A 26,306-nucleotide genomic window follows, 5' to 3' on the forward strand; every position below is an offset into this window, starting at 1 on the left:
CTCTGGAATGCCCTTCCTCTCAATATCCGACTAGAACCCACTCTCTCCACCTTTAAGACCCATCTTAAAACACACCTACTTAACGAAGCATACAGTATGAGTAGCTCCATGGCTGATAATTTACACCTCATACATAAACCTTGGCCCCTTGCAGACGCACTTACCAGAACATCTTCCTACTGTCTCTGTATGTTCTTCCTTCCTACCAATTAGAATGTTAGCTCTTCGGAGCAGGGACTCCTATTCCTAAATGTTACTTTTATGTTTGAAGTTCTTCTTCCCATTATGTGTTATTTGTAATTTATATGATTGGCATGTGTATTACTGCTGTGAAGTGCTATGTACATTAATGGCGCTATATAAATAAAGATATACATACATACAGCACATACGTACAGTAGATTAAGCCACCTGTGCTGAAACAGGGATATCCTTAATATCTGACCTGTTGGTGGCCCTTGAGGACTGTAGTTGCTGCACTAGAAGGCGTCTCATGGCAGAAGACTGCTTAGTAAATATGGCCTTAAGTGTTTATAGTTAAAATATCTTCTAGCATGCATGTATTGTATTAGAAAGTATAGATGAAGATTTTTCTTACTTAAAACATACATTGTGCTCTGGTATACTATATGATAAATAATTTTTATGAAGCACTACAGTAACTACTTTATTAGTATTTTGTGTAGAAATATCTGTCTCTGTGATAGACTGTACTGTACTATAATTAAATCTCCTACATGAACTATGGCAATCTTGAAAGTACCAAATTTGTATCCTCCCACATTGACATCTTTTGAAACTACAGTAAGGCTGCGTCCATGTCAAGCGTAACCACGCGTGTGGCGCGATCAAAATGCTGTAAGACAATGAGGGCAGCCATAGACTGCGCATACATGAGTGTGACGGGGCGCATGAGGAATCAATTAAATTAGATTTCTACAAGTATGTGATTTTTTTTTCTTTTTAAAGAGGCAATCCAAGCATTCTTCTTTTTTTAAATAGGATTGGAGCAGGTGTCTATGGGGCTGAGCCCCATTAAGTTCTGCTCGGGGGGAGTCCTTCCTACGAGAATTACCTCCATAGGGGGTGCCAGTAGATGCTCTGGCTGGGGTTCTCGCAAAACTCTTGAAGAGGTAGCACCAACTACATTTGGACTTTGTTTTATGGACAATATTATAGGAGGGCAAATTTGTATTCATTCCTGACCCAGTTCTTGGGCCTATAGAGAATATACTGGGCTCACTGGGTCAGATCCAGGGGTGAGCAAGTTTGGTGTGGGAGTGACCAGTTCTCAAGTCAAGTGGCTGTTGGTTAACAAAAGGCAGTTGTGCCCAACTTCGTGTGTCTGTATTTATTTAGTGTAGCCATGGCTGGTTCTGGCTATATTTCTGTCGCCCTGTCATGTAAGTCCTGGTAGCTGCAGGCTTTGGTAGGCTATCATCTTGGGTTTTCCCCATTCTCAGGCAGCCTCTCTGAGTGACAGGGGGGGAGGTGGAACTTGGTCTGTGTGCAGCCAATCCAGGTGCAGACCTTGTGCCCTTCCCCACTGTGCTAGAGAGGAAGTCATCCCAAATTATGGTCAGTCCAAGTCTCTCCCTCAAGGGAGTGAGACGTGCCCTCAGCCCCTCAGGGGGCTGAATAGAATACCAAGCAGGCCTTTGGAGGCCCCATTCGACAAAAAGGCTTAGGCACCATCCAGAAGCTTGGGGCAGAGAATGAAGACTGCATCTGCTGTACAACATACTGCAGTGGATGAATAAAGAAGCCACATTAGGAAGGGGTTTGCTGGGTATGGGCTAGAGAAAGTGGGTGGGGGAGTTGTAATATAAGGATCTACAGGTCAAGGCTTTACAGCAGCTTAACAACAATTGTAGATTTGATGGGCCAATTGCTAATTGATTTCAGTATTTCTATGTCACTACGAAATGTGTAGTAGGGTTGCCATCACGACCAAATCAATAAAAAAACAGATGGAGGACATTGCATAATATTCTCACTAATTTTTTTCAGATGTTGTCTCTCTGTACCTTGTAAAAGTCTAAGATCATCATCCTTGTATGGCATACTTAGTACAGAATCAGTGGCTATTCACATGTTTTACATACTGTATGCAACCCATCTGCCAGGAACCAGAAAACGCAGGACTTGCCTGCCACCATAATGATACAAACATCAACCCATCTGTGAATTCAAAGGTCATGCATAAAATCATTCATAAACTAGTATTTTATAGACAGATACATGGATAGATATAGATACGTGTTCCTGGCTCTCCCAACACTGCATTTGTATCACAGAATAGTTGTTTTATCTTTTTTTTATTTCTGTAACACAAATATACATGTTTAATACAGCATATAAAAATGAATCCAACTCCTCAACAAGCACACTTCCTAACCCTCTTTACTAAGCGTTTAAGGCAAGATGTACAAAAGGACAATATGCAGGATTGTGTGAGACGGTTATTCATTTGAATGGCCATTTTTGTACGATATCATACATATTTCCCTTTCATGGATCATGGATCTCCACATAAGGAATTGCACTTCTATTAGCGCCGCTCATCTCTAGCCATATCGCTTGGATAGCAAGCTATCTTGGGCTAGTAGTCCATTCTCTCCAGAGAGGCAGATCTCTGCGGCCTGTAAAAGGCCATGCTTTGGGCAAAGTATAAATATTATAAAGAATTTAAAAAAAATAAGGCATACATAATATTGTCTATGGAATCATAAGCACTGCAAAACCAAAATAGTATTCAGACTAAGAGAAGAGATGGTAAATCCTTTAATTTATCAGGAGTCTCACGTCTTCTTCTTTCCTCTTTAAAATGTGCTATTGTCAAACATTGTAAATGACTAATGTTCAGGTGTACAAGGTAGAGAAACATGTAGGCAAATGTGCTTTAACATCCCTTTCTGATGAAAATGCTATAATCCTAGAACAAAAATGAACTCCTAGCTATAAAGGCTGCGGGTCATGACTCCATGTATGCTTAACAGCAGTGTCGACTCACTGCATGGACCTTGAAGAGCAAGGAACATATTGTATTGAAAGATAAAGACACTGTCATGTATAAAATGATGTACTGTACAGATTACAGAATAGGTTCATTATTCCTCTACAGATAGCCACAGCCTTGTAAATATGTTTGCATTTCACCTACTAAATGTGAAAATTAGTCGACATATCTGCCACTCAATGTCTAAATGGAGTGATTTTGTTTAACCCATTAGTTTAACAGCTTTGCTGCAATTCGGGGCATGCTTTAGAATGTGTTTCAGTTTCAGCCCCCCCTGTCAGCAAAGAAGTTGAAAGAGTGTTCCCGGGTCCTATTCAGCACTACAAGGGCAAATAAGTTCTAATGGCAAACCCTGTTATTCCCAATAGTACAGTATATGAGAACTCTCCACATAGCTAAATTACTGCACTCTTTTACAACTTAAAATGCATTAATGGCAAACTGGTTAGGAGACATATTGTGACTTATTCCGTACAGTTCCAAGAGTATATGTGCATGTGGTACTTACCAATGTTAATTTCGTCATCTGTTTCTGCATCTCCAATACATTCAAACTGGAAGTCTTGTAGTGAATGAGAAAACTTCTGCACCGCCATAGATAGATCTAAAAAAAAGGTTACATATCCAATATGAAATTAATCTCATTACAATGTTGATTGCCTAATACATTTAGAAGTTCAACATTTTCCAAACTAATTAAAATTACAGATGAATGCAAATAGAAACCTATGAAATTAAACTCATTGCAATACCAATGGCATAATATATTTATAAGTTCAACAATTGTAAAACTAATTAATATTGCAGATTAATGCAAACATTATCGCTACCCGATTTGCTTTGTGATGTTAAAAATGGCCAACTGCTTTCCATCAAACTCTATAATTCCAATAGTGGCGATTCATTGTGGAGTTGGTTATTACCAACGGCTGAAAGTAGTAGACATTTCAGAAAACAAATTATCTTGAATCTCTTAAGGCATACAACGTTAAATGATGTAATTGATTAAATAATTAGAAAAAATTATAATTTATTGAGCTTTCTTTCCCCATTTAACATTTTTAAGGATAATGATTAAAGATACAATATTAAGGTAATGATCACTTAAAAGATGTTCCAGTTTAGTAATGGAAGTATCTGCAGTATATTAGAGAAGTTTACGCTGCAGTCCTTTCCAGGACTTACTAATATTGGATACCTGGAGTTATAGACACTGGCAATAGACATAGATCAGTCGTGGATTAAAGGAGTGAGTGGCTGAGTTTGAACCAGGATGAGACTGGTTCAATTCCCAGCATCAGCTCCTTGTGACTTGGAACATGTCACTATCTCACCAAAAGATAGATTCTAAACTATACAGGGCAGGGACTTGCGTATGCATAAAATTATATGTGCAGGTCTTTGTACACTGTCAGGGATATACAAGGAAAAAACATTATTAATCTTTGATTTATTCTCTATGTAGGTGCCTACTGAGCTGCAAAAAAAACTGAAAAATGTTAGGACTTTTAAATCAGTATGCACAAGTCTCAAGCAGTGAAAACTCTTTTCAATATTATTTTGATCATGAAGTCTGAAATGAGCTGTACATATTGTTGTGAATAGCAATGAGAATGTAAAAAAAAGAATGCTTGCCAGATTTTGCTGTATCACTGAATCAGACTGAGTAAGCAGATCTGAGGTGCACATTTGGTTCTCTTTTCTAAGCAATGCCAATGGAATTTTGTCAACTGTAAATAAAGCACCCAGGGAACCCAAGTTAAAATATTGCTATGTTACATAGGGCCTCATGCAGTAAGAGCCGATAAGCTGTTTATCGCCATTTTTTCGGCAAATTTGCCCTCCCGATTCAGTAAGCGCCGATAAGTGGGAATTATCGGCAATTTTTGTTGCCGATAAAAACTTATCGGCAGCCGGGTGCCAATAAGCCACTTATCTGCACTTTTTGAACTCGGCTGAATTCAAGTAGCCCCGATCAGCTTTTCGCTGCTGATCGGCACTCCAGAATGGAGAGTTTTTCGGCAATCCAGCCCGCCAACTAAAGTTGGCAAGTTGGTGGAGGACAAGCATCGGCAAGGTCGACACTTAGAAAAAATAAGGCCTTTTTCCTGCCTGGGATTGATGCCGGAGGTCTCCGGAGCTGATAATCCATTAATACCAGCACCAGAGCCCCCCGGCATGCATCCGAGGCAGGAAAAATGCATGTACAGCCCACTTCATTACCTTAGCGGCTAACCGCTAAGGCAATGAAGGGGTTAACCCACCGTGCCAGGTTTATTTTGGGTAGCGGGGGTGGGTGAAGGGGGTAATTGGCCCTTGTTGTTTTTTTAGGGCTTGCGGGGGGGTTGCGGGTGCACTTAACCCCTTCACGACTGTAGCAGTTAATACCGCTATGGTCATGAAGGGGTTAAGGCCTCCCGCTACCCACCCGCAAGCCCTAAACAACCACCGTTGGGGCTAATACACCCTTCACCCACACCTGCTACCCACAATAAAAAATAATCACACACAGCAGCCCCACACTAAATAAATAAATAAATAAATATATCTAAATAAATAAATGAATATATGAACATGCTGTACTACAAATAACACTTCTCCATACAGACACACTACAATAAAATCAATTTCCTTTAATAATCCTATCTTATTTTACAATCAAAATCCTCAAATGCCAATCAAAAACCTCTAATGACAATCAAAACATTGCATTTACATTGTATATATGATGCATACAATCTATGCACCATATACATTCTGCAAATGAATGTTAACAATAACATTCAAAACAAAATACCAATACCTCCAAACAAGTATACTATTTAAACCAATCCAGTAAACATAAATCAATTTATTTATGCTGGCGACGGGGGCTTCTTATTGACGAGGTCAGTAGTACTTTATTTATTTGAATATGCTAGTTAATGTGTTTAATAATGGGCAAATAATCTATTATCTCTATCTGGATAATAGTTATTTTGCACATTATTGTACTGTAGGTGTTGGGGGGGGGGGTGTATGTATTGAATGTATGGGCCAGGTTTTTTTTTTTTTACATTCAGGGTTTGTTCCGTGGTTCTGCGTGAGACCTCTGGAGACCACCTGCGGTCTCCTCGGGTATCTCACGGGTATCAGGCTGGTGATTCCACGGGTGACACCTGCGGGGATGAAGCGGTGGCCTCACATCTGTGGTGGCACCGCGGACCCGTAGTCTGTGGAGATAAAGAGGTGTCCCACATCCGTGGGGGCGCCGCGGACCCATAGGTGCGGGGATGAAGCGGTGGTCCCACATCCGTGGGGGCACCGCGGACCCGTAGTGAGCAATCATGACTTCCCCAGACCCCCGTGGGAACCACCCGAGGCCCCGCAGACACCTGTGGGTCTGACCCGGGGCTCCCAGACATCCGCGGGCCTACCGTGGGGACCCAATTGTGGCCCACGGTGACCCAAGGAAACCACCTGGGGACCATGGCGCTTGGCGGGACCCACCAACAGGCCTCCAGAACCTGTTTGAAACGAGCTGCTGGTACCCTGTAGGTCAGTCAGGTGCCCCGCCAGCCCGCCGGGGACTCGCGTGGGGCTGTGTTATGAACCCTGTTTGTAAAAGGATAAATCATGTATTTATGGGGGGGCACAGGGGGTGAGTAATGTATTTAATAAATAGAATGATGCTTATTGTGGGGCTGTGTATTGTTTTTATTGTGGGTACTGGGGGTGGGGGGGGGGGTATTTTCCACAATGGTATGTGGGTAGGCCTCCCTTGTGGGTAGTGGGTGAGGGTGGTTAGGCCTCACGGGGTGGGGGGGGTTAGTGTGGGAGGGTATGTAGGCGTCCCAAGTGGTGGGTGAGGGTGGGTTATCCCCTTAATGACTGTAGCGGTTAATAACCGCTATGGTGATTAAGGGGTTAGGGGACATTACATTGGATGTTTTCATTCTTGTGTCTGTTTTGCAGCAGTGGAGGGGGCATGGGCAGGATGAAGATGAGGATGGCCTTCATCGTGGCAGCCGGAAATGGGTGAGTGCTATAAGTATTTAATGTATTTATTGTTGTTTATGTATTTTAAATACACAGGGGTTGTATGTTGTTTATTGCAATGTTTATTGGGGGCAAATGTCCCCAATAAACATGCTATTCTGCCTTAACCCCTTCATTGCCTTAGCGGCTATACGCTATGGTAATGAAGCAGCATTTATGTATTTTAATAATATTGTGCGGAAGCAGGGGGTGCCTTGAGCTGAACCGCATTGATTTGTGGCTTAGAGACCCCCTGCTTCCCGAGTTACAGGCCCTGGTTTGGGGCATTGGTTACAGTGTTGCCGCCATATTTATAGCGGACACGGCGCGAATGGGGTGCTATAAAGATGGTGGCGACACTGCCACCCGATGACACATACCGGGGCCTGTAACTCGGGAAGCAGGGGGTAACTGGTCCACAAAGCAACGCGGTTCAGCTCAGGGGACCCATTGCTCACAGTACACTAGTATTAAAAATACATTCATTATGCTTCGTTACCGTAGCACATAGCCGCAAAGGTAAGGAATGAGTGTTTATTTATATATGTGTTTTACTCATAGTGTAATTGTGCAGAGGGTCTCCGGAGCTGAACCGCTTTTGTTTTAGGTCCGGGGACCCCCTGCTTCCCGAGATACAGTCCGGTTCAGCTCCGGAGACCCCCTGCACATGTACACTATCAGTAAAAGTTGTTAATAAATACTTTATATTTTGCTGATGTTTGCGCTGAGAGAGCGGCTTGTCTCTCTCTGCTGCAAACACCTATCGGCAGAAAAAGCCTATCGGCAGGTTATCGGGAGCCAGGCTGTTTCGGCACAGGCTCATCGGCAGTTTTGCTTTCGCAGTGATTCGGCAGGGATCGGCATGGATTCGGCCCTTACTGAATACTGAGAGGGCAAATCGCCAAAATAAGGCCTATCGGCAACCCTTGGCGATTGCACTTTTTTTCGGCGCTTACTGCATAGAGCCCATAGTTACATATTGCATTTGTAGTACTTGATGGGGTCACTTAAAAATGAAAAGGGATGGAAATCCCATCATATTTACAATATTCTAGTATTGTCTAACAACAATTCACTAATAGTTTTCCTAACATTTTACAGAACAAAAACGGTGCATGTTACATGTATTATATAAAAAGAAAAGTCAAAGGAAAAATTAGGTAGTGGATTTTTTCCTTTTAGTTTAGTTTTACTCAAATGGAATAAAGGACCAATGTGTCATCTTTCTTCTCTGTCTCATGCTTATATTGTGTGTCTGTATGTGGGGAGGGAAGCTTATCTCCCCACGATTAGAGTCCAAGCGAGCATTGAGTTCATACTATTGGGACCTTCCTGTTGTCTCCCCATTTCTTGTGGGGTACCCTCTGGATTCAGAATTTCTTTTTTTCTGTGTGTGTATGTGTATTTGGGGTGGGGGCTTATTGTGTATTTGGGGAGGGGGGCTTATTGTGTGTGTGTGTGTGTGTGTGTATTTGGGGAGGGGGCTTATTGTGTGTGTGTTTGTGTGTGTGTATTTGAGATGGGGGGCTTATTGTGTGTGTGTATTTGGGCAGGGGGCTATTGAGTGGGGGGAGAAATACATGGGGAAAGCGACAGGGTGAGGGGGGTGTAAGGAAGGGGGAGAAGGAAAGGGTGACGTGGAGAGTAATAGGGGGGGTTGAGAGAGTGAGGATGTGTGTTAGAAGGGGGGGGGCGGGTTCCCACAAGGCCACCGACACGTTGGTGGGAGAAGGGGGGTGGGGGCGGTGTTAAATTTAGTTTGGGCCCTGGGAAAGCAGTCTGAGACCTTGTATACAGTAGGCCTTCCTCCCCCCCCCCCCTTACCTCCATGGCAGTGGGGCATGCGGCAGCCAACGGAGTTGGCAGAGGACCCGCCGGTTAGGCTGGAGAGAGGGTGGTGAGGCGTGCGGGGTTGCGCAGCAATCAGGGAGGCGACCGAGTCGGCAGCCTGCACCACGCTAGGCAGTTGGAGCTGGGACAGCAGAAGGGTAGAGTGTGCGTGTGCAGGGTGTCAGTGGCCCCAGCACTAGGCCAGAGACCCCCTTAGGCCCTGATTCCCCTGTATAGTTTGTGGCTGCTACAGGGACAGGCCCTTAGACCGGGACACTGCCCCACTTAGCCTCACTAGTGTCAGGGACACAGCAGAACGCCGCGCAGCAGTTGCGGCCTGTGGTCTGGGAACAGGCCACCACCAATAGACAGAGACTCTCTTCAGTGTGGGACTCTCCAACCGTATACCACCTCACATGAAGGCGGACGTCGCTGGATCAGCAGATCCCTTATCATCAGTCGGCGCTACCGGGTGTGGGATCACCTGGCAGGTACCTCACCTCACCAAGTGCACCAACTAACACCTTCAGTTCTAGTGGGGCAGCACTGTCTCACACATTGGGTGGGTTACTACTTGGGGACTCCAGGGTGGTTGGGTGCCCAAGGGCCCCTCAGTATTTTGGGGACTGTGTATCAGGTGTGGACAGTGTGTGTGGAGGATACGGCCATGCATGGCCTAGTTGGTGAGACTGGTATTGTTATTACTCATTCAGTAAACTGTTATCCTATACCACGTGTGTATTTCTTATATTGTCCTGTGACGGGGTTGTCCAACACAGTTAGGATCCCGCGCAGGTGAAGGCGCTGTCACCAGACGGATTAGGTACCCCCCAGGCTCCCAGCCGCGGAGGTTCAGGCCTACTGTGAGCCTCAGGTAAAGCACCACACACACCGTAGCCGCCACATCTCCCATAGTGTGGGGGAAAGTGCGCTACATAAGCAATACTGCTCCAGTACATTTAAAAATCTGTCCCTAAGCCTATAAAGCAAGCACAATTCTCAATTTGCTTCCATTTAAATAAGTAAAGTGTTCTCAATACTATGGTTAACTTGAAAAACGATACAAAAATGTTAATATATGGGCTTCTTTAGGTAGTGCTGTAGTAAACTTTCCCATCAATCTCTTATTAAATAATACAATCATGAAGACCAAGGAATTAACTTGAAATCAGATATGAATCATAGTTTAAGTACCATGCCTAGAAAATGCATGATTTTATGTTCTATGTTATATTCAGTATGACATTGAACCAAAGGACTTGAAAATGCTGAAGACATAGGGTATAAAAACAAGGATAAGTAACCTCCTGCTTGCCAAGTACCTTACATGACTTTCTAATGCCTGCATTCAGTGGGGAGAAAGTGAGAAAAGATGGAAACACTGCAGAAAAAGAAGAATTTCCCCAGTTTTAACTCATAGCAATAGAAGCCTTGAAGCACATGCCCATTATATTTCATGGTATATATACCATGCCGCTCTGTTTCTACTGGAAGATTTTTTATTTAAAGTGGTAATTCAAACTGCAAATTTGTTTTCCAATTTTTATTTTATTTATTATTTACAGAGGATTGAAGCAGGGGGTCTTTAGAGCTGAACCCCATTAATTTCAGCTACTTACCTCTGTAGAGGGTGCCGGTAGCCACTTGGCTAGGAGAGATCACGTAATGGCCGCTTTGCAACGCTCCCTCGCCCTGTGGGCTAATAGGAAGCTGTGCCGTCATCGTTACGGCTTCCTACTGACCCATGTGACTCGGGAGCTTAAAAAAACTAGGGATATCAGCAACCCCCTTCAGAGGTAAGTATCTCTGGAAGCAGTGGGTCCCCAGATCTGAAATTAACAGGGTTCAGCTAAGGAGACCCCTGCTTCAACCCTCTATTAAAAATAAATAAAAAGAAATTGTAAAAAATCAAATGTAATCACTGGCTTGGATTGCTCCTTTAATGTAGCATCGTGGAAAATAACATTCTGCCACAGCTTTGTGTTTGCCTACATGTTTTGCATCATGGTGGCCTAAGTGCGGTTAATTTATTTGATGCATTGCAATCACTTTCATGTTAACCTCTCTGATGCAACAAACCATGGTGGATTTTCTACCCTGGATTGAAGCAAGCAGACAAGCGGTGTTCAGCTACTATTGCAAATATATACAGTGGTGACACATCGTATTCTCACGTTTCCCGCACGGCAAGATGCGTGCCGGCAGCGTGGTGACGCGGCCTGTCGCGTGTCACTGTGACGTCACCGTCACGTGCGCGCCCGGCTTCCCCGGCTTCCCCGACACCCCTGGAGTTTGAAGTGAGGTAAGCGGGTGTGCGGGGAAGCAGAGGGGCACAGCAAGCGCCGGGTTCGGGGTCGGGAAGGGGGACAAAAATGCGCGCGGAGTGGAGGGGGTGAACGGGGAATATGCGGCGGCGCACGGTCTAGACCCGGCGCCAGCCGGAGTAGATCCCGGCCTGCCGCCGGCAAAAGTAAGAATAAAAGCTGCCGCAGCAGTATATATATATATATTTTAAAGAAAACCACTTACTGATTTCATGTTCAAAGTGAAGAGTTATAAGAAACGGAGCTAAAAAATTATCCAAATGTTATTTTACAAAATACAAAACTTTATTGACACGGTCCAACATGCAGCCAGGGTAAGTCCAAGACATAGCACAGGAATCCCAAATGAAATATTGAAGATGAAGGCTGCCAAGGTGCAAAAATGTGGATCAAAATTAGGCATACAGTACAGTATAGAGGAAAATGAATAAGGCACACATGGTGTATGTAGCATGTTGATGTAGTCTCAAATAACCTCTACATGTGGTTGGTACACTCACCATTTTACTGTGGGAATCAGGTATTTTCCATGTGGCTTCACAGTTTATCTCAGTGCTTAATCACTTCCCATGTGGAAAAACGTTTGAGCCGACAATTATATCGGACAGTGATGGCACACAGAGATAAGCAGCATTGCAAACATCTGATACCCATTGTACACTTGTGAGTGAAAATAACGCACATGGAGATTTTTTGTGAACACATAAAAACATGCTACACCATTTGTGCCTTTTTCTTCTATATGCCAATTGGATCCAACTTTTTGCACCTTGAGCGTTTTCAGCTTCAATTCTGGTAATATTACAGTATGTCTAGATTGTAAACTCTTGGGGGCTGGGACCTCCTTCCTATTGTTTCAGTTTGCCTTTACATATATGTACTTTTGTCATACAGTGTTATGGTCCCCTCACACATTGTACTGCCCTGCAGAACATGTTGGTGCCATACAAATAATAATAAAAATAAATGTGTGTTTATGCTAGGATCTCCACAACTATCGATCCCCAAGGTTGTTATTTTGCCCTGGTTTGAACGCAGAGAGCAAACGGTGTTCAGGTATCACGGTAATATTATGCCTGTTTTCTGCCAACCACAGGAATACAATTATTCTTCATTGTAGATCATTCTGTTTTGAAAAGGGTAATTTATAAGTAAGAATAATGAATATGATAGTTCCATGAAGGAATACAGAGATTCCAGAGTAGAAAAAAAAATATTACAAAAAGTACTTTAATGGAAAAACATAGGTCACATATGAGGAAGACTGGAAATAGTCAGTTGTTTGGATATGACCGTGACTTATTGATTAATGACATTTATAATAATAATCCTGCTTCCTCCTCTTAATCATTACTCCTCGAATAACATTACTAATTGTATTTTGTGCTTTGTTCATCGATGGTATAACGGGGTGGGTAGGTCAAACTTTATCATTGTTGTCTCATGAGTAGCTTGCACATCTTTGGAAGTCTCTGACCCTTAGCTGGAAGGCCGAGAAAGAAATTAAAATCATCATTTCCAATTCCCATTAATGATTTAACCTTTGAGAAGCAGCCTCAAAATGACTCATGTAAATGTGGTCTATAACAGTTGGCTTAATTAATATTTTCTTAATGAATGTCCTGACTTTTTTTTTTTAATTGACGGCTGTAACCTCACACAGTCCACGTCTATACTCCTTCTCCCTAACATCCATTATTGCAGCGGTGCGCAAAGTGGGGGGCGCGCCCCCCAGGAGGGGCACTGAATTTGTCTGGGGGGGTGCAGGTGGTTGCAGAGGCCCCGCGCTCTCCCCCGAGGCATTTAAATTAAATGCCGGGGATCGCGTGAGGCCTCTGCAACTCTAAAAACTTACCTTGACTCTGCCGGCATCACTCGTCTCCATGGTAATGCGGCGTCAAATGACGCAGCGTGGTCATGTGACGTGACGTCACGCTCGTCAAGTGACGCTGTGGGTCATGTGACATAACGTCACATGACCCTGTGGCGTCATTTCACGCTGTATCAAGGTAAGGGGTGGGCGCGAGGAGCAGAGGAGGAAAGGTAGGGGGGCGCAGCTGCAAAAGTTTGCGATCCCCTGCATTATTGCATGATGCCCCAGGCTGCCCTTTAACTCTACAGCGCCTGTATCACTTATTGTAAGACATTGCATTATTTTGATGATCTATATTGCAGTCTATGATATCCTTGGATATGAACACTCACAATACTGAGGTATACGCCATCACGGGTGCACGGCCAGCGAAGTTCCGGGGCGGATCCGTGTATTGAACAAATCACAAAAATATTGGCACTCACAAGGTCTTGAAGTCAAGAAGAACATCAATTAATTAAATCAAATTATTACGGTTTCGGTATACTCTTGGACATTTATCTAAGAGTAGATTGTTGATTGTTTTATTTAATAAATTCATATTCTTCATGACCTCGAGAGTGCCATCATTTTTGTGCTGCAGTCAACGGCACATTTTTGGGGGGCTGAAGACCCCCTTTAACCAAACATATTTACACTAATAAATGATCGTGAGTCCTCCAGATTGTGAAATTAATTCCGGCTTAATAAAGGAGGACATTGTGGGTTTGTAATACTTCCCATAGCTGATCCTTTCATACATTTGCATCCTGAAAATACACCAGGTTAAAGTACTTGGCTTCCCTTTAAAGAATGAAAATGTTAAAATCTTAATATCAATGCTGGAAACCAGCACAAAGGACTGTCATTTCAAAAATAATTTCCAAGTACTTATTTGCATTAACATTGACATAGCTTTTATTCATTTTTAAGAAAGACTCCTAGTAGTAGAAAAGAAAATATTTTTGTTACGCTTATGTGTAATAGAATAAAGAACTATATCCATTAGACAAATACCCAGTGTGAAGAATGTAATAGACTCTCATAAAATATTCTTTCGTGACTTATGTATTTTGTAATAGCAACTTTACAAAACTTTACTTTAAGCAAGAAGATGTTAACATTGGCACACATATGCTCAGGGATTAATGCTTCATCTAACAGGCAGTCTAGATATGTAGGTAATAATCCCCGAAGAACAGGGCATTAATGGCCAATAATGCCCGGGCTGGAAGAGTTGAAGGCCCGAGGCGAAGCCGAGGGACTTTAACCCAGCCAGGGCATTATTGGCCAGTAATGCCCTGTTCTGAGGGGATTATTATTATTAGAGGCTAAATGTAGGCTTATTTCATAAATAATAGACACTTTTGTATAGTTAAATAGATTTTTTTATTAAAATAAAATGGTAGATAATGAAGAAACTGCAGACAGCCACTTACTTCTCAATCAAAGAGCAGGGTTTTCAATAATGCCCTGAATTTTACTGCTTTAGCCTATAATGTTTAATAATGTATGATGATGAATAGAGGGGGCTGTTACAATCTTCTAGGTTTCTTCCACCAAACAAGAGCATGTCATCAAAAAGTACTAGAATTAGAATTAAAGCATGTTATACATGTTCGTTTTCCAATTTTAAAGGAGCAATCCATGGAATTTCCTACGTGTTTTTTTTTTTAATTAGTTCTGTAGTACTGTATTAGATCATAGTTACTACATCTTTTTAAACTCTTAATGCCATTTTTTATGATTTTTAATGTACTGAGCCTCCTTTAATCCACCTCCCCAGCAGCAGTGCAAGATATTTGCAACACATTCCTGTGATAATTTGTTGCCAATATTCCCAGCAGTTTGAGCTGCAAACTGCAACAGCAGATAATGTCACCTTTGTAATATAAGAATACATTGTAGCTGCCGATTTACACTGATTGAATGATGGTTATAAATAAAACTGAAATGCAGCCATTTAGTGAACCCTGGGAAGCAGTATCTTTGCTGATCGATCACGGGAGAACTAATCAATCGGTCGCTTAGATAATTAGTTTTCAATAAAGGCTGCATATATTAAAAATTAAAAGTGCTGGGCAGACTGCCTCTATAATACATTTCTCTAAAAAATAACACGTAAAGAAACAACCTTGTGCCAAGCCAACATCTGGTTCAAATGATAAATGATTGATTTTAATAGCTTATCTAAAAGACATGTCTAAATGTATCCTGAGGTTAAAGCTAGGATCCAAAAGAAACTAATGGTGAAACTCAACCTATAAAGTTACTACTAGAACATAATTCCTCTAAGCCAGTGCTGAAATTGACACTTTAGCTTTTCAATTACACCTTTAATATCAGATATGACATTTCCCATATTTAAAGAAAAAAATAGATCTAGCGGAACACAAAGCAAAATCAATGCATACTCCAGTTGAAGATATGTATGTGTGATACAGATGTAGCCAGGCTTACCTTAGCTGGAGCCACGGCAAGATGCAGCGGTTCCAGGGAAGGTACCTGCCGCGGTCGTTCAGCGGGGTGTCCATTCTACACTACCGGACGCTGCGCCTGGCGACGGAGAAAGTCTCATCTACATCTCTCCATGTACATCTCACTCTCACATGCCTAATTTGCGTTTTTCAATAGCAATTTTTATTTCGGCTGTGTGATATGCAAATTTGGTATGTAATTGAGCAAATCTAGCAAAATTAAATATTCACATGCTATTCAATAAAGTAGGTATTGTATTGTATTGTATGTATTTATTTATATAGCGCCATTAATGTACATAGTGCTTCACAGTAGTAATACACATGGTAATCAAAAAAATAACAGATAATATAAATAACAGATCATGGAAATAAGTGCTTTAGACATAAAAGTAAAATTAAGGAAGAGGAGTCCCTGCCCCGAGGAGCTTACAGTTACAGGTGATAGAAATTTACAGCTGAAAAGTTTTCCCTGTCTACTTCAGAGTATATAGTAGGGGACTATTGCACATTGAGGTTATAGGTGCAGTCTCACAGGTGAACACATTGAACAAATGTTAGTGTTGTGTTTAATAGGTTAGTGCCATGTTTTACTGACCATGCACTGCTTTAACCCAGGCTGTGCTGGAAAGCTGCATAATATGGCAGGCATAAGCTTATAGGGTTCCATGTTAAAATTAATTTGAAGCAAAAGGTGACACTGTGTGCTCATTTGCATGTCATTTCCCAGAATCCCCGCCATCATTGGAAGCACTGTATGCTAAGAGATAATAGAGAAAAGCAGGGTATGTAGACCTGTCTGAGACATGTGAATGTGCTCACAAGTGATATTTTGATTTGCTGCCATGTGATTGATGGATTTGTAAAATCATATTTAATAATTGCATTTTAATGTAATAGCTATCTACTAAAAAATCATATTGAATACCGCAAGGACTCCAAATTGTTATCCCTAACTTGTAAATATTATATCAGTCTGTTTTTCGATTACAAATTCACAGTCTAATTACCAGGCCCTATAGTGTCCACAATGCATCAAAATTTGACATACACACTGTTCTTGCTGTGAAAATCTTCTAATGGGACCAGAATGCTCCTTGTTCAGCCTTGCAGCTCCTGTGTGCGCCATCTCTTGCTCCCCCCACCCCCTCTTTAGGTCGAGGTACTTAGGGGTTCATGTAGAAGAGATTGGATTGCTGCCCAAACATAGAGACTGGCAAGAGAAAGGCCTGGGCTGCTTCGCATCTGAGCCAGAACCTTGTAAAATGGACCAAATGTACAAGGCCATTTATTTTTCATTGAAAACATCTGGTGAACGCAACACGGGAAGCTACAGTATGTCCTTGTTTCTGCTGACCCTGCAGGACATGCAAGAGGGCAGAACAATGCCTGGAGAAACAGGACCACCTTGTACTACAGCGCAGCGCGTCTCCTGGAAAATGCAGATGTAGGAATGTTGAATAAAATATTGATAATTCCCTTCCTACTCCTGACCAAACTCCGATCACAGAAATCAAACAACATTCCCCATTTAGACTCTCCTACCATATTTGCTAAATGGTTCAAATGGTATTCTGGGCGTACAATTATATATCAAATATCAAGATCAATGGAAAATACACATCTAGGTAATGTTTTTTCTGATGATTTAATTCAATTTGTAGTATATGATTCAATGTTAAACCTTTATAGATATATATTTAAATGTTTTGAAAGGGAATACTGCGTACTCTACACCGCTGCAGAGGCTGTTTGACTTTTTAAGACAACATTACTATATTTTATATAGTCACAAGAATTACAGTAAGTAAAATCAGCTGAAGCACCATGGAACCAGAAAAGAAGGAAAGTCACAAGACTGAAAAAGGGGGGAAATAAGTGTGTGTTAAACCAAAGATGGATTACCAAGCTATTGTTCTGATCAGTGTCCAAAAGAAATAGGCAGTGATGTCTTAAATACAGTTCAGTCTGGACTAAACTTCAGCTGGGCAAAGGATGAATGATAAATTATACATTTTAGTTATACAATACAAATGCACTCCATTTAATGTAAGAATATTTGTCAGTTCACCACTAAGCCAGATATAGTGGGTTTTTTAATCACAGCTCAAAAGGAGAAAAAAAACAAGTCCCATGTAATCACTGGAATTATATTAAACCGTCATTGCATACATGTAACCTTTCAAGCTACCATGCATCTGTTTTGAGGCTTCTTCTATTAAGAAAGTAGATGCCTGAAAACATTTACTGTAACATACTGACTACATATCCACTACTGCCCCCTTAGGGTTGCCAGGTGTCCGGTTTTGAACCGGACAGACCGGTAATTAGCCCCTCTGTCCGGTAAAAAATGAGAGGTAATACCGGACATGTACGTGTCCGAATACTCCCTCTTTAAACGGGCAGCACGAGTGCTATGAGTGGCCGGGTGCAGGGTCCTCGCTCCTACCTCTAATTCAGAAGCAGAAGTGGCAACGTGAGTCTCCTGCAGGCTGTGGTGTATGGTAACCAGGGCAACGGCCGGCATCATCTCCCACCACCTCAAGCCAAGGAGCAGACTGACCAATGGGAGGGCTCCACGTCATTAAGGAGTGTGCACAGCTCACCCATATGAATTCTGGGAAATGTAGTTTCCTTCCAGCTTTACGTGTGGGAGAGGAGAGAAGAACTCGACTGTTTCCATGTATGCCACGAGGTCCACAGGTAAGATACCCGGAGAGGATGAGGGAGGAGGAGGAAGAAGAAGAAGAAGAAGAAGAGGGGTGGTGGTGGTGGTGAAGAGGAAGCAGGGGGTGGTGATGGTGAGGAAAGAGGAAGAGGGGGATGGTGGTGAGGAAGGAGGGGGAGAAGGGTAGTGGTGAGGAAGAAGGAGGATAAGGTGGGGGTGAGAGGAAGATGAGGAGGGGGGTGAGATGATGAGGAGTGAGAGGATGAGGGAGTTGAAGATGAGGAGGGTTGCAACAATCTTGGAAGTAGTGGGAGAGAAACATTAAGATCAGTATAGCTCGCCATGTATGACTTCAGGTATGTTATTTATAAATGATCTGACCGTTGTCATTGTTTTTTCTAAATTTCACTCCACGTACTGTATGCTCCAATTTGGACTATTTCATATTCTATTTCATAAAAAATGTTGGGAGGGTGCTCAATCCCCAAACCCTTCCCAGACGTTTTTAAGCAATAGAAAATGAAATAGTGCAAATTGGTGCATACGTGAAGTGAAATTTAGAAAAAATACTGTAATGGTCTGAGAATTTATAAATAACATACCAGTACAACCAACCTCACACTGATGACACCCACAAGGTCAAAACTGCTGCCTGTGAGTGGTTTGACTGGCTTTGCATAAAATCCCATGCTGTGCTTAAAAGCTGTGTGAACAGCAGAGAATTTGCTTATAAGGGTTCCATGTAAAATGGATTTCAGGCAAAAGGTGACACATTGTGTGCTCATTTGCACGTAATTTCCCAGAATCACTTGCTGCAGTGGAAGCACTGTATGCTAGGTGATAATGGTGAAAGGCAGGGTCGCAGACCTGTCTAAGACATGTAAATGTGCTCACAAGTGATTTCTTTATTGGAAATACAGTATATATATATATAAAGAATATAGAATATTATCGAAAGAAAACGAGTTTTCTGGAACTATACACATAGAGAGAAACTATCATTGCACAATTCAGCATGTTGTGGAAAAGAAAAATGACATGCGGCTTCTAGGAGTTATCTTGATTTGTGACAAATAATAAAACAAAGTTTTAAAAAAAAGACATTATTCGCAAATCACTTGCTTAACCTTAAAACAGGTTAGCAGGGCTGCTGACGGATGGACAGCAAGGACTGCTGTCCAGGGCCCGGTGACTCACCAATGCAGGCACCATTCAGCAGGTCCCCTCTGACAGGCACCTCTGAGTCTGTGGTCCCACAGCGGCAGGACTCAAGCAGACCCTCTCCATCCACCAAGGCTGCAAATAAGTTCACATACCCTCCTTCCCCCGTTTTGCCACATTCTGCCCCCCAGGTCCATACCTCCTTCACCTCCCTCCCCCCAGACACAAAACTACTCCCCAACCACCCCCTCCCCCAGGCACATAACAATGACCCCCCTCCAGGGACACATAACCACTTCACCCCTCCAGGCAGCGGATTACCCCAGGCACATAACCCCCACCCCTCAGGCACATAATTTACACCCCACCCCTTCATTATGCAATATAGCAAACAAGCTTCTGCTATTATATGTATAATTAGGAAGCATTGGGGTATTATATCACTGGACCCTGTGATAAAAATAAAAAAAATGTACGTTACAGTATGTAATATCAAAGTTTGTTTTCAAGAGATCCCAAACACTGGGCAACATTATTTCATCCCAGTATATTTAATACCTACAGCCATAGTAGAGCTACTAGTATTTTTGTCATGCTGATGGGATCATTTAAATGTGGCCATTGTAAAATGTGTCTCCATACACAGAAAACACGTTTGTGAAAATAAAGACAAGAATAGGACCTTTAAGATTAATTATTTTATTACATATAAAACTGAATTTGTGATCTAACTTTTAATATGTGGCTGTGATAAACAATATGTGGGGTGAACTACCAGACCATTGAAGTTACGAATCATGGAACACAAGGTTAATTAGGAAAAGAGATCAGACACATCCATTGTCTCAACATTTTTACAATTGCTCCCTTGGAACTCTAAATCTCTTTAGATGTATAGCTATAGAGCATGTCTACCCACTACTTTGTGGTGGCAGCAGGACCAATCATATTATTCTGGGTATTTATATTGGATACATTAATATCCAAGGGACTCCATACCGAATGGGATTTCAAATACTTTCTATTAATTTATTCTCATGACACTTCTTAATTTTAATATATCTTCTCATTATCTCTTCATTAATTTGATTTATAAGGTCTCTTGAATTGTTATATTTTCATAATTCAAATAATGTTCGTTTATTGAGGGGCATTACCAGCTATTGGAGAATACACACTATGTAATATGTGTCTCTGATCTAAATTGCAACAGTTGATATATGGTATTAGTATGTGAAATGTAATGTTGGAAAATGTTGCACACCAATAATCAAAATAAATATAAGATACTGATACCGGTGCTCTCTAACTCTATAAGGGAAGGCCCACTTCAATCCAGGTACAGGAAAAACAAAAAGAGTAGAGGCTCCACGGATTGTATGAATGCAATAATGTATAGGAGATGCCACTCATTGACAAAGGCCGCTGTGACAGCCGAAACATTGGATACTTTATTTGGCTTCAATAAATTATTGCATTTATGAAATCTGTGGAGCCTCTACGCTTTCTTTTTTGTTTATTAGTAAGTGAAACTCATTTGTTCAATTATTGTTGCTATATATGTGATGTTTAAAAAAATGATACACATACAGATATATGTATATGTAGCCAAGTCCCCTTGGACTACTGATTCCTTGACCGTGGTTACACTATGCTGAGTATGTTACATTGTTCAGTGTGCATGTTCAATAAAGTTCAGGACAAGCCTGTGTTTGTAAGGGGGGGGGGGGGAGGTTGGTGTCTATGACAGTGAATAGGCCGGATTACAAGCCATTCCCCAGGGAAGGAGGGGGGTTCTTCTATATAGTGTAGAGTTGAGTTAGTGGGAGTGGGTGTTTCTGGGATAGACTTCAGAGTGTGCAGACACTTAAAAGAGTCTGCCTGTGAGTGGGTTCACTGGCTTTGCATCTCATCCCAGGCTATGTTTAAAAGCTATGTTTAAAACAGCGAGCATTGGCTTAAGGGTGCCATGTAATAATGGCTTTTAAGACAAAGGGTGGCACTGTGTGCTCATTTGCATGTAATTTCCCAGAATCCTTTGCTGCAGTGGAAGCACTGTATGCTAGGTGATAATGGTGAAAAGCAGGGTTGCAGACCTGTCTAAGACATGTGAATGTGCTCACAAGTGATATATATATACAGTGTTCGACAATTATATACATTTACTCGCCCGGGGCGGGTGGATTTAACCCCCGGGCGAGTAAATATTGGCCCAAGCAGCACACGTGTGTTTTTTAAATTTCCCCCGCTCGCGCTGCTGTTTTTCCCGCGCTCGCGCTGGAGAAAAAAAAAAAAGCTGGAGGCGGGTTCATGTTGTTGGGGGAGATTACCCCGCCTCCGGCTCTCTGAGCAGTGCCTTCGCTCCTCCCCCACCTCTCAGCAACTTTCCCTCCTCAGCGCTTCCACTCCTCCCCCTTCCGGCACCCAGCCCCTTCCACGCCTGTCTATCAGGCAAAACAAAAAATTAAAATCCCAGATGTCCAGTGGATAAATAATAGTCTAATGTGATTTAAATTCCAAGTTGCTCTGATCTGGCAATCCAAAAAGAAACTTCCCAGCATATCTGTATAGCACAGGATTAAATGCTGGAAAAAGTTTTGCTTACCACGTACCACCGCAATTTATGTGAGGTTATTATCTTTATAACAAACGAGGAAGAATATTCACATATTTGTATTAATAACTTTACCAGATTTTCAATGTCCAAATTAAATACCAAGAAACATTCAACAATATCATGCAATGTTTTATGTACATCACATTGTCCAGTATGGAACCCGGTGCGTATTGGGGGGAGGGGGGTATTTTTATATGATTGGGGTGGGTGTATTTTTTATATGTATTGGGGAGGTGGGTGTATTTGTTATATGTATTGGGGGGGTATTTTTATATGTATTGGTGGGATGGGTGTATTTTTTATATGTATTGGGATGGTGGGTGTATTTTTTATATGTTTTGGGGTAAGTGTATTATTATATGTATTGGGGTGGTGTATTTTTATATGTATTGGGGGTGTATTTTGCATCAATTTGCACCTTTCATATTCTATTTCAAAAAAAAAATGCTGGGAGGGTGGTCAATCCCCAAACCCCTCCCAATAATTTTTTTACAAAATAGAATATGAAATGGTTCAAATTGGTGCAAACTTTGAGTGAAATTTAGAATAAATGACGTAACGGTCTGATCATTTATAAATAACATACCTCCCCACCGACTTTTCGAGTGTGTCACTGTCATGGGAGAGGGGGTTTGGCCTGGGATTAAAGGGGTTACACCCCATTTGGCCACCCCCTGCTCTCACTTGGGAAGCAAGGGGTAAACTGGACTGTGGTCCAGTAATGTGTTTTTACCTTGCTTCAGAATCCAACTGTTTATTCTCCTGTTAAAATGTATTGCCTCATCCCAGTGTTTTCACCAACACATACACTAGGGTTGATGCGGGAAGGAAGGGGTTAATGTTAATTCAGTAATTATAGCCCTTTGTTCCCTTTTCCCGCCTTTTCAGGCTCCAGTTTGCAGCCTTCCATAGGTCGCCATTGAGGCTCCATGCATTCCAATGGCAGAAGTAGCGGTTTTGGACCTGTTTTCCAGCGACGACCAGCAGGTGGCGTCCGAGAGGAGGGGCGGCGGTTTCCCATTGTAAGTCAATGGAGCCATTGACTTCAATGGGGATTCCTCGACGCCGACCTCCAGGAACAGGTTGGCAGCCATCCAAACCGCAGACCACAAGAGCGGAAATATTTTCTAAAAGAGAGCTTTGATCACTGTTAGTTCAAGTTCAACGACAAGTGGCGTGGGAATCTTAGGTTCTAGGGCACCTGGGAATAAAAATCATTTTGCCCCTAGCCCCTAGGAGCCCCCCCACACGACCCCCATCGGGTCCGGGAATGAGAGACCCCCGTAAAGGGTCGAGCAGAGAAAGAGGATCGCGCCATTGACTTTAATGGCAGAGCGGAGGGTCCACTGAATCCAATGGCGGCGTTCGCCCATGCATTGTCTATGGCGGCGCCGGCCATTGATTCCAATGGGAGAAAAATGCGTGACGTGAAAACGGCTAAGTCCGAAATTGTGAAAAGGGTAAGTCCATATCTCCAGTTCTGGAAGGACCAGAGGGCTGGGATTTGGGTGGCATGTAGCCAAGGTTCCGTCATGAATGCATGGCCATTCCCAGCCTTCTCAGAACAACCAGACGGAGTGTGGGCAAATGTAAAGTTTGGTGAATTTCCCCATAGCCGTCAATGGCAGCGTTTTCCCATTGAAAGGCTATGGCGTTGAAGTCCCATTGACTTCAACGGCGGAGTCGCTCCATTGAACGCCTATTGCGGCGGAGACCGTTGATTTCAATGGGGAAAGAGTGAAAGGCAGAGATTCATTTTTAAAGGGAAGAATCCTGTATTTTAAAAGTGTTTTAACCTTCATTTGTGTATCTCCGGTTCTGGGGGTTGCACAGGGCTGAAACGTGGCCACCATGAAGAGTCACTTCCAACGGGAAAAACTGGCAAGTATCAGCCCACTGGGCCCAACAGAACCGCTTATTTTAATATGTGAAGATATTAAACTGTGAATGGTATTTTGGGTCTGATATGAGAACTCAGAGCCCATCTGCTATGTTAATAGGTCAGGATGGCAGACAAGTGGTTTACCATACCCCCTCTGACCAAAGGTTGACCGCTCTGATTGTATACAATAGGGCGGAGGAACAAAGGGCCTAAGTGGTCTGTACGTGCCATAATTCACACTTGCAGATAAGGGAGATCCTACTTCAAAGGAATCTGCTAGCCAGCCAGGCACCCCAAGGTTACGGGATTGGACTGAGATTGTATATAAACAAGGCTCAGCCTATGCCTTTTGTCTTTGTGTCATTTCGAGATTGCTGCATGAATGGTTAATCAAGATTCCAGATTATTTCATCATTCCAATCCTAAGTAAGTGTATATTTTGTCTGTTATTTGTATATCTTGTGTGTTCACTTTTTCAAGGAATAAACTATATTTATTTATATCTTAGTCGTGTTCAGTTCAACCCAGGTATTTGTGGTGTATATTATAGCTTGTCATAAGTTACCGTGACAGTCACATCTTTCACCAATGTGTCCAGGATCTTTGGAGAAGGCACCTGGCAACCCTACCCCTAAACCCTATCCTCTCAAACCAGGATACATTATGGAAGGTTACTGCACCGACACACTTTATTCGAGCAAATACCCAGTATGTACCTGGCAGATACCTGGAATGCGCCGCTCCTCACCTCTGACAAGCCCCGTTGCGTTTGCCTTCCCAGCCTGGGTTCATGCCTGGCTGACGGGCGGCTGATCTGTTAAATGATCATGATTAGGATTTAATAGGCTGCAATGCTTCGCGTGTCTACCAGATGGCATAAATTCATGAATTGTAATGCAGTATATATATATATATACTGTGCAGTATTGCAGCCAGAGGTAATAAAATGCTTCAATCCCTGTCTGGAAAATAACCCAATGCACTCGGGCAGAAAACAGTCACAAACCTCAATACACCCGGGTATACCCGAATTCGTGGGACTAGCCGAGCTCGAATAAAGTGTGTCGCCAGTGTATTTCTGAATTCCAGAGACAAAATGCATCCTAATCAAACTTTACAATAAATACAAGTTATGTAAATATGTTTTTCAGTACAATAAAAAGTAGGCAGCTTTAAACATAAAATGGGTCATTTATATTGAGCTATTTCATGTCAAGTTTGTTTTAATGATATATTACTAACTAACTATTGGAAACCTTAGTGGTCGTAGTTGTATTTGCAGAACCTCGTAGAATTTGAAAGTTAAATATTCCATGAACCAGCGGCTCGGCGAAGATAGGAGCACCGCGTCTGTGCTCTGTTTCCAACAAGGTACGAAAAAAAAGGGTTCTGGGGCGGGGGTGGCTGCTTTAATACCCAAGACACAAAAGATCGAAAAAAGCTAGCACTAGGTTTCAAGATAGGTTAGATTAGAGACTATGCTAGAAGTCCTTGGACATGGCATTCATAATACAGTACATTTTTAATTTTGAACTGTACATTTTGCATAATTGACAAGTGTGCCATTGAATCCTTACAGAAAAGTATAACATGCCAAAGGGTTCAATTAAGCAATTTTTGAATGTATATGAAGATGGCAGGTGAGAATCACAGGTCTCAAATGACCTTTTTGCCTTAACCTTTCCACTGGCAAGTCCTGCTGCTACCCAGTACCACCAGACTTAAGGGACCGAGACCTTGTGATTTCTTTGGTACCGATCACAGTCACCCTTCTGGTGACATAAACAGAAGTGGACGGGGCTCCAGTTCCATTTCGATTGGGCTCACTGCTCCATCAACCCCTAGAAAAATTGAATATTAACGATGACGTACTAGTAGGTATGACATTAGGGCACTCTAAATCTCAATGCCATAGTGCCATACAAGACCCATTCCCACCCGATACCACATAAAACATATGGTTAAAATTAACCCTTTCATGCTGTAAAGAACTACAATCAGCTGCACTGATTATGTTTTCTATTGTTGTTTTGTTTTGGCCATTACTACAGGGTTTCCCAGAGCAGAACCTGATTACTCTTATACTATTCATTCTGGAAGCAATGTGTCTTATTTATTATCCACCGCAACATATTCCTGGGTTAAAAAAGACAGATGTCCATGAAGTTCACCCTACGTTGTTAAGCAGCACTCCTGGCGACACTTTTTTTGTTGTCTTTTTTTTTTTAAATAGGTATACAGGGGGACTCTGGAGCTGAACCATGCAAATTTCTGCCTCAAAAAAGCTGTGACATCATCCCTTGCGGCTCCCTTTTGGCCCACGTGATACAGGACCTTTAAACTGCACGGAGATACTAGCACCTCTTACCCAGGTAGGTATCTCGAGAAGCAGGGGGTTCCCAAGCTTAAATTAATGCGGTTCAGCTCCAGAGACCCTGTTTCACATTTTTTTTAAAACA

At 42.3% G+C, this 26,306-nt stretch overlaps 1 protein-coding gene across 3 annotated transcripts in view; it reads right to left on the minus strand.

Annotated features, from left to right (window-relative positions):
* Positions 1-26,306, minus strand: part of ARHGAP42 (Rho GTPase activating protein 42) — a 407,208-nt gene that overhangs the window by 264,438 nt on the left and 116,464 nt on the right. For all 3 annotated transcript variants that reach the window (XM_075592450.1, XM_075592448.1, XM_075592449.1), the window contains exon 2: positions 3,528-3,623. In XM_075592450.1, coding sequence (XP_075448565.1) covers positions 3,528-3,623 — 96 coding nt within the window. The remainder of the gene's footprint in view (positions 1-3,527; positions 3,624-26,306) is intronic.

Source organism: Ascaphus truei, chromosome 3, assembly GCF_040206685.1.
Source record: "Ascaphus truei isolate aAscTru1 chromosome 3, aAscTru1.hap1, whole genome shotgun sequence".
NCBI lineage: Eukaryota > Metazoa > Chordata > Amphibia > Anura > Ascaphidae > Ascaphus > Ascaphus truei.